The 10,046-nt window shown below is 43.2% G+C and overlaps 1 protein-coding gene across 1 annotated transcript in view; it reads left to right on the forward strand.

The window, feature by feature from the left end:
* Positions 1-10,046, forward strand: part of LOC134443953 (testican-1-like) — a 126,331-nt gene that overhangs the window by 41,788 nt on the left and 74,497 nt on the right. Inside the window, exon 6 of the mRNA XM_063193462.1 lies at positions 2,952-3,066. Coding sequence (XP_063049532.1) covers positions 2,952-3,066 — 115 coding nt within the window. The remainder of the gene's footprint in view (positions 1-2,951; positions 3,067-10,046) is intronic.

The raw sequence follows: 10,046 nt of genomic DNA on the forward strand, positions 1-10,046 counted from the left end.
AAGTACAAAAATGATCACAGAATGACTGTGTGTGTGTGTGTGTGTGTGTGTGTGTGTGTGTGTGTGTGTGTGTGTGTGTGTGTGTGTGTGTGTGTGTGTGTGTGTGTGTGTGTGTGTGTGTGTGTGTGTGTATGTGTGTGTGTGTGTGTGTGTGTGTGTGTGTGTGTGTGTGTGTGTCTTGTGTGAAATTGTGTGGAATTGTGTGTGCTTCCATGAGAGATACTGTCTCACCTCTGTCAACAAATTTAATTAGAGACATTAGTGTGTGCCTGTCAGGTAGAGAAGGTGATACATTTAAATTGGAGTCTGCCAAATTGAATGTGTCAGGCAGGGGCGACAGCAATTGACTTTGGCACTGACAGCCCACATCTTCTCACATCACTTCTCCACAATATGTTCACCCTATCTGCATATTCTCATTCACTTCCTTGCTACCAGTCACACATTTATTTTGTTTCCCTTTGGAGAGCAGATGTACCTTTTCACGGATGATAAAACAGTTTTAGGTGAACTCTTACTGGTGTAGCTGTGTTGTCAAACCAACATTTGACAGAAAAGATACAGGCAGCATTGATGCAGCATCTGTGCAGTGTTGGGAGAATGTACAAAATGCCAGGGAAGCTGACAGGGGGGCAAAGGGGTCAGTTGTCTCGGGCCCAGGACGACATGGGGCCCAGGACTGGGTCCTCGTTACATTTTATGTATTGAGTGGTGGGGCCCTTTCAGATTACTTTGTCCTGGGGCCGGCCAGAGCTGACAGCGCCCCTGCAAAATGGTACTGGGAATCCATTTCAGTGAATTAAATATTTCATGAAGGGTCATTCACCATTCCCCTTCACATGTGTGTGTGTGTGTGTGTGTGTGGTTGGGGGGGGGGGTGCATGTGGAGAGGCGTGGGTGCACAGAACATGAATACATTCAGAAACATTAATGCATTTACATATCATCAGCCAGGAGTTACTGCATCCATATGCATTTCCATAGTGCTTTTGTCCTGTGAGAGCAGTCTGAGGGCTTTACAGGTTATTTAGCCATTCATACGTGTACAAATGAGGGATGAAAGTGGTCGAAGAAGTCACCAACCTGCACCCTTATTCTTCCTGAAAGACGCCTCAAAGCAGGCCACATTCGAAACGGGATCATATGCAGTATCTGGAGTTGCCACCAAGTTATCTACTGCCATTCCAAACAGAGGTTCTTTTATTTCTGGTCTACTTAGTTGCCTACAGGCTACCCCACTCATAGGCATTTCTGCAGGCAGCTAAATATCACAAAAAAGAATAAGATAGGATGATAAAGCATATTTGTTGTCGTTTTCACTGATGCTCTTTAAAACTTTTTTCGGAAGTCAAAGAGAATTTATTCATTCATACAGACAAACAGGCACGCACGCACCCACGCACGCACGCATGCACGTACGTACACACACACACACACACACACACACACACACACACACACACACACACACACACACACACACACACACACACACACACACACACACACACACACACACACACATACAGTACAGTCATACGCCATGCAGCTGCTGCTATTAAAGTGAGCTCAGGGAGTATCATTGAGAGTCAGATAATTTTGGAAAAGTTGAAATAGTAATTATGGTGATTAAACCCAAATTACCGAATTCTGCCTCTTGTGTGTCAGCCTACAAAGTATGAATAATGAAACTCCCTTGTTTCTCTCTCTCTCTCTCTCTCTCTCTCTCTCTCTCTCTCTCTCTCTCTCTCTCTCTCTCTCTCTCTCTGGGTGTCCTTATTTCTTTGTCTAATGCTTCCTCATCCAGGCCGGTAGTCATTGCATTTGGTTGCACAGTTGCAAGGTTGAGTAATTTATCCTTGTGTCTTTTTCTCTTTTAAAGCACAACACCTAAAGAATGCAACACAATAAAGTCAAATAATGAATTACTGAATCCCTTTTGAAAGAAGTCTCATTTAAACTATAGATGATATATTACACGTATGACCTTTATTGCCTTTGGTTAGTATTTCAAAAGTATGAATTTATACAAACCACCACGATCTACTACTATGTTCATGTGGATCCTCTTTCATTCTCTTACACATTTTTCTTGCTTCACTGGGTAGAAACCAGCTCCTGATGAACAACTCCTGTGCATTATACAAATACTGGTCCAGTTGTGCATCTTAAAGTCCACCCAAGGGTATAAAAAGGCGAATAAAGATGGCAAAGTCCACCAGTCTTTTCTGCTCCCAATTTTTTTATAACATGTTTCGCGTCAATGAACCCTTGTTGAGTCCAAATAATGTAATATCATATGAGTAGTGTTGTAAATTCACATGTAAGAGTATTTCTACTTTCAGAGAGAAAAGTTCATCCAGGCACTCCAAGCAGTGTCCAAACGGGAAGTTATAAAGGCTTCATCAGGGCTTGAACTTTGGGATGAACTTTTCTCTCCTGATTCAACTTGTCCCCGATATCCAAGAGCACCCAAAATCTTTAACACCACTGTGATGACTGCTTGAGCTACTAGCCACCTGTGTGTATTTCGACTTCTACTTTATACAACTCTGGCAGTAACCGCAGAGATACACCAGCGGCGACGCGACTCAAGCGACAGAGTGTAGCAGCAAGCGATACGAGAGATTGAGGAGACTAGAGTATGTCCGTACAGGCAGAAGGCAAAGCATTCAAGCATTCCCATTGGCTGTGGTCACTGACCTCTATACAGTCATTGGCTGTCGCCGCTTGTCGCCGAACCGCGTCATAAAAAGTTGAAAAGATTTCAACTTCAAATTGTCGCGCTCGTCGCGCAAATCGCTCTAGTCTCCAGAATCGCTTTTGTCTCTCGACTCAATACAAAGTCAATTACTTCCGTCGCTCAACTCGCTCAGATCGCCGCTGGTGTATCTCTGCGGTAAGAGTCCAATTTTCAACTCTAAAATGTGAACTCTGCTTCTGTTTTGCAGTGTAAACTGGACTTCCAGGCGTGCACCTCTGGGAAGAGTCTGGTGGTGAAGTGTGAGGGTCCCTGCCCGTGTCTCCCAGGACAGGAGCTCATCAAGCACCACAGCGACAAGACCGGTAAGTCACCACTTTCTGTTTCTCTCATATGGAAATGCATTGTGGGTAATGTGGGTAATGACATTTTTTGATTTTTTGTGCATCTAAGCTGTTTAATTGTGCAGTTGTCTGTGTGAAAGGGAACTTTGTGCACTTTGAGATGTTGGGGTGAAACGAGGACATTGTTGGTGCTGACTTTGTATTGAGGTGCTATACTGAGAATGATGTTGCTGTTGACTTTGGAGTGTCCTGCGGTGCAGTTAAGACACTTCATCTGTTGACTTGGTATTGAGCTCACTGTTGCTGTTGACTTTGTACTGTGCTGAGGTGCAGTGAGGACACTGTTGCTGTTGACTTTGTGAGCATGAACCCTTCTTCTGGACGACTGCCAGTTGCTTTGGAAACTCAATTGTATTGTCATGTAGAGGATGTAGCCAATGCGACTGTGTGAATGTATGCACGTGTGTGTCTGTGACTCATGTTGTGTTTGTGCGGGTGCCCACGTGGGATTCTCTTCTGTCATGTCCCTTTCTGTACTCCTGAAAACATATCCATGGAGACCAAGCATTGATACTATCTTTCTCTGGCTCCATTTCTCTGTTTTTATCCCGCTGACCTGGTCTCAGAGTTCCATGAAATCAGCATGGTCCACAATGCTCAAAACCTGTGGTGGCAGTTCTGAGAATATCTCCAAGGAAGTCATGTCAAAGTCAGGCCACGATAGGCATGATCTATTGGCCGCACAGTGATCACTAGATTCACTACAGAACCCATAGGAACAGCTAAGAAAGAATTGTGACATGATCTTGAAAGTTGACCCAATATTATTCAATTGCACCTGCGGTACTTAATTACATGCACAGATATTATTCCAAAGGATGTGTCGAGCAACATTTTTACTACAGCCCATTCGAACATTGGTCATCTTTTATTTATTTGAATTCCAGATCCAGTACACCAACTTAATATTACATGATTGTGTCTTGTTTGGACCCTCTGAATGTTTCGTGGTTCTGCTCTATGGTATTAACTTCAGATTGATATAGTATTAACTTCAGTCCAGCCCTGTTTACACTCAGTATCTGTTGGTCATTGTCCGTTGTTTCCTTTTTCCTTGTGTCTTTGTTTCCCTCTCTCTCTTTCTCTTTCTGTCTCTCTCTCTCTCTCTCTCTCTCTCTCTCTCTCTCTCTCTCTCTCTCTCTCTCTCTCTCTCTCTCAAATTCAAATTCAAATTCAAATATGCTTTATTGGCATGCCTATTGATAACAGTGTTGCCAAAGCGTACAGATAACATAAAAGAACATTACGGTCAATTAGGAACATTAAGCATATATGTGTTAAAAATATCACACGCACACGCACACGCATACACACACGCGTGCGCGCACACACACACACACACACACACACACACACACACACACACACACACACACATTTGCATTAAGAACATTAAACACACACACACACACGCACACGCACGCACACACACACACACACACTTGCATTAAGAACATTAAAAAAACACACGCACACGCACATGCATACACACAAGCATAAAACCAGAACAATTCATTGCATACTATCACTGTCTCTCCGGGTATGGCATGCTGCAACATATTTTGCTGCTATTTCACAATTGTGTCTTTCTCCAAGAATATAAGCCATCTTTTCATTATCATTTTGTATGTTAAAATTGGGTACTTCTTTTGCAAAGATTAGAAAATATTGCTGCCTAATTTGTTCATATTTTGGACAGTGGAGCAGAAAGTGCATCTCGGTCTCAACCTCATCAGTCGTACAGTGACCACATATCCGCTGATCTCTTGGTAGCCATGTTTTTTTGTAGCGTCCTTTCTCTACAGCTAGACTGTGGCCACATAACCTGTACTTGGTTAGGATCTGTCTCTGCTTTGTATCTCTGACTGTGTAGAGATACTCTGCCAATTCATAATTTCTTTTTAGTCCACGATAACATTCTAGTTTGGATTGTGATTTGGTCTGGTTTTCCCAGTGTTCCAGGTAAGTATATTTGCATTGGTTCATAATTTGTTTGACTTTGATTTGATTTTGTACAGCAGGGATGGTCTGAGGTTGATGGGTTAGTGAGTTAGGAGGTTTAGTTAACTTCAGAACCAACTGACTGAGGGGATTGGTATTAGGGCTAACCTCTTGGGTTTTAAATGCTTGGGATTTTATAGTGTTTTCTTCACTAAATTTTAGATGTGTCCAAAACTTTAGGGATCTTTTTTGTATATTTATCGCCAATGGGAATCTGCCTAATTCTGCCCTGCATGCATTTGTGGGAGTTTTTCTTTGGACTCTGAGGATATTTCTGAGAAATTCTGCATGCAGGGATTCTATGGGATGCTTGTCCCATCTAGTGTAGTCTAGCTTACTGAGTGGGCCCCATACTTCACATCCATATAATGCAATAGGCATAATGACGCTGTCAAATATTTTACACCAGATTTTAATTGGAATTTGAATTTTGTAAAAGTTTCGTTTGATGGCGTAGAGAGCTCTACGAGCTTTTTCTTTTAGCACATTCACTGCAAGGTCAAAGCTTCCAGAGGCACTGAGTGTCAGGCCTAAGTAGTTATATGATAATGAATGTTCTAGGGCGGTGTTTCCTAGAGTGAAAAGGTGTCTGGTTGCCTGCAGTCTGGGTTTTTTCTGGAAGATTACAATCCTTGTTTTTGCCAAGTTAACTGTCAGGGCCCCAGTTCTGACAGAAATGCTCTAGAGTGTCCAGGTGCTGTTGTAGCCCTTCTTTTGTGGGCGACAGCAGCACCAGATCATCTGCAAAGAGCAGGAATTTAACTTCCATGTTGTTTAGGGGGAGTCCAGGGGCTGTAGATTGTTCCAGTTGCACCGCTAACTCATTAATATAGATATTGAACAAAGTAGGACTCAAACTACAGCCCTGTCTCACCCCGCGCCCTTGAGTGAAGTAGTCTGTTCTGCTATTATTAATTTTTATGGCACATTTGTTGTCCGAATACATGCTTTTGATTAAGTCGTATGTTTTACCCCCTACACCACTTTGCAATATTTTGTAAAACAGTCCATCAAGCCAGATTGAATCAAACGCTTTTCTAAAGTCGACAAAACAGGCAAACATTTTGTTTTTGTTTTTTTGGAGAACATGTTTGTTGATTAGGGTGTGTAGGGTGTAAATATGGTCAGTAGTACGGTGTTTTGGTAGGAATCCAATTTGACTATTACTCAAGACATTGTGTTTGATAAGGAAGGACTGTATACGGGCGTTTAGAATACAGCAGAAAACCTTCCCCAGGTTACTGTTCACACAGATGCCTCGGTAGTTGTTGGGGTCGAATTTGTCTCCACTCTTGAATATTGGGGAAATAAGCCCCCTGTTCCAGACCTCAGGAAAACAGCCAGCTTGGAGAGTAAGGTTAAATAGTTTCAAAAGCACCTGATGCAGCTCAGGAGTGCTGTGTTTCAGCATTTCAGTTCTGATGTTGTCAGGACCGCATGCTTTCTTAGATTTCAGTTTGTGGAGTGTGTCCAGTAATTCATCTAATGTGATTTCATAGTCAAGAGGGCTCTGATTATCTTTTATAATATTTTCTAGAGAGTGTAGTTTTTCTTTGATGATTTGTTGGCCAATTGTGAGATTATTTGGTGTAATGTTTTCATACAGGCTTTCAAAGTATGTTTTCCATATTTCTCCATCTTTCAGAGGTGTTTCTTGCCTTTGTTTTGGGTTCAGGCTATTCCATTTTTCCCAAAATTGATTTTCCCTTATGGAGTTTTCGATTTCTGCAAGGGTTTCATCATAGTGGTTTTGTTTTTTCTTTCGAATTATGGATTTATACTCTTTCAGTTTTTTGCAATAATTCTCTCTAATTTCAGCATTATGTGGTTGTCTATGTTTTTGATTTGACAGTTGTCTGACATGTTTTCGCTTCAGTTCACACTCCTTATCAAACCATTTTTCTTTTTTGGGTTTACTTTTATGTTTTAGGTTTCTTTTCCGTAGGTTTGCTTTTATTGCAATATTGTGGTATAGTAAAGTGACTTTACTTATTGCCCGATTGACGTCAGATTGATTTGGTTCAAATTTGGTCAGAAGAAAATGATTAATATTGTTAGTGATTTCAATTGAGTTTGCTGCATTAATGAATTCAGTTTCACTGCCATTTGTCCATTTGTATGGTGGATTGAGTTCAACCAGTTTCTTTGTAACTGCTGTTGTGTTTTTTGTTCTTTTAAGGAAGACATTGATTTGGCAGTGATCTGAAAGTGGTAGCTGTGGTCTTACAGTGAATGCGTTGATGGAGCTGGGGTCCATGTCAGTAATTGCATAGTCCACTACACTAGACCCAAGAGGTGAGCAATAAGTGAACCGGCCTAATGAGTCCCCTTTCATCCTACCATTAAGGAAGTACAGGCCCAGGCCTCGACAGAGATGCACTAACTCTCTACCATTTTTATTCGTGACAGGATCAGGGTTGTGTCTTGATTTTTGTATTGGGTTTTCCAAATTTGGTAGCATAATAAATGCATCATCTTTCTCATCTATGTCAATGATTTCATTTTCTAGGCCTGTTCTGGCATTGAGGTCTCCACATAGCAACACACTTCCCTGGGCCTGGTAATGGTTGCATTCATGGTTGAGTTCGTTAAAGAACTCTTCATTGTAGTATGGTGATTCTGCTGGTGGGGCGTATATGGCACATATATATATGTCATTTTTATCATTTGCAATGCCTTTGTTCAATTTTAGCCATATGTGAGTGGGCCCTCTTTTTACAGTATGTAAATAGGGTGAAAGGTATTCCCTGATCCAAATTATGACCCCCCCTGAATCTCTGCCACGTGTTATGCTTTTGTTTTTAAAGGATGGTAAGATAATTTCATAATACCCGGAGGGACAGTGAGTAGTAGCGTCTGCTCTGCACCAAGTCTCTAACAAAACAATGATATCGTGGTTTTTGATATTCAATAAGAAATCTGGATTAAGGCTTTTTGCTCCAAAAGTTGTTGAATAAAGTCCCTGGATGTTCCAGGAACTTACAGAGAATGATTTTAACATATGTAAATGTGATTTGGCATTAAAGTCATAGAAAGTGACAAATAGAATGAATGAAAAACAAGAAAATGTAACTGTTGTATATCACATAACACACAGATTTACATGTTTTTTTTTGTATTTTTTGTTTTGTTTTTTTCCCCTCTCTCTCTCTCTCTTATCCCTCTCACCTCCTTACTGTCTGTCTCAGCTGAGTTTGTTGAAGATGAGGTGCAATAGTTGCCTCACCTCTCCAATGTCAGTGCAGGCCGGGTGTATTTGACCTTGCAGTACGTCTGCGTAGGTTCTGTGGCCCTGTGGGGCCTGGCAACATAAACAGCTGCCTGTTGGGGTGCTGGTCCCATATGCACCTGGAGTGTGTGTTGACCTGGGCTGGTGACACAAGTCACGTTGGTGTGCTCCAGGGCCTGACGGAGGAGCGCTGGCCTGGGCTTTCCTTGGCTCGGGTCGACCTCGCTGTGTGCTGATGGTCTGGGTTGGCCTGGACGGTGTGCTGATGGTCTGGGTTGGTCTGGCTGGTATCCAACTGGGCTGTGCTCCACCTTGCTGGGCTTCTCCAACCTGGCTGCGAGGGGGCCGGGACATGCTGGGATGGGTCCTGGGTGTCCTGTGTGGTCCGCCATGTCTGTGGTGTGGTCTTTGCTCTTTGTCACAGGTCTGGGGCTCTGTGCTGACTCGGAGAGGAGGTGGGGTTCTGTTTAATGCTGTGTCTTTAAGATTTTTTGCGAACTGTCCAATTGCACTGGAGTGGAGATGTACATGGTCGTACAGGTGTTCCACAGAGAGTGATGGGTGATGAGCAACACGAGTGTTTGGAATGTCAGAGCAGTAGGAAGCGATTTTCTTGTTGATCTTGTTGGTCAATTCTTTGGGAAAGTCTTTTCTGGGGAGGAGGGATGAAATGATTATGTTTGCTGCGGGGAATTGTTTGTGGGCTTTCATTGCCACCACATGCAGGGATTCTGCCACGGCCTCCCCTTTTGATCGTAGGTCGTTTGTCCCTGTATGGATGATTATATTTTGGGGATCCTTGAGGGTGGATGGACAAAGAGTGTTCAGGGCAGTCTCTGTAGTGGGGCACCAGAATTTGGCCACTCTGTGGGTGGGGAAGAGTTTTAGAGGGTCAATGTGTCGGCCATTTGAATCGAAGAGCAGGGCTGTTTTCATTGGTTGTGGGGGTGGCGTTGTTCTAGACAGGGTTGGGGGCGTTCGCGCTGAGGCAGCAGGCAGGGGTAGCTGTGCAGGTGACGTCTCTGGTCCACATAGGCCCGGAGTATGTGGATCTGTTGTTTCAGCAGTGGACGTCACAGGCAGGAGTGTAGGCGTGGGTGTGCATGTTGTCAGGGATGGTTCAGGTGGAGTTGACCCCGTTTTCGATGTGGGTGTGTCTAGTGCATTAGGCAGTAGTGGGGTAAGGTGGGTGGGTGAGCAGGAATATTCTCTCGATGGGGACATAAACATTTCCAGGTTGTTGTCTGTCTGTGCACCTGTTGTTGTTGTGTGTACATGTGTCCCTTTTAGTGTTGCAAGGGTGTTTGTCAGAGTGGTAATCTGTTTTGACAGGTTTTGAATAATGTTGTCTTTCTCTTCCAGTGTCACCTTTAGTTGTGTAATTTCACTATTCAGTGTGTTGTTGCTGTCTTTCAGACTGTCCATTCCTAATTCAAGTGCCTTTAGCTTGATCTCATTTCCCCTCTTGAAGTTCATAAGTTCATCTTTTAGCTCTCTGATGACGTCATTTTCTGATAGCTGACTTTCCTTGAACTCTGCTATTTCCATCTCCACTAAAGTCAGGCATTCTTGGATCCTTTGCACTGACACAGCAGACCTGGGTGTCAGAGGGGAGTGAGACGCAGTGGCCGTGTATGGAGAAGGAGCAAAGGGAGGGACAGGGGCAGGGGCAGTGAGAGAAGGGGGAGGGGGAGGGGCTGTGGGCTCTGCT

This window comes from Engraulis encrasicolus, unplaced genomic scaffold (assembly GCF_034702125.1).
Source record: "Engraulis encrasicolus isolate BLACKSEA-1 unplaced genomic scaffold, IST_EnEncr_1.0 scaffold_40_np1212, whole genome shotgun sequence".
NCBI lineage: Eukaryota > Metazoa > Chordata > Actinopteri > Clupeiformes > Engraulidae > Engraulis > Engraulis encrasicolus.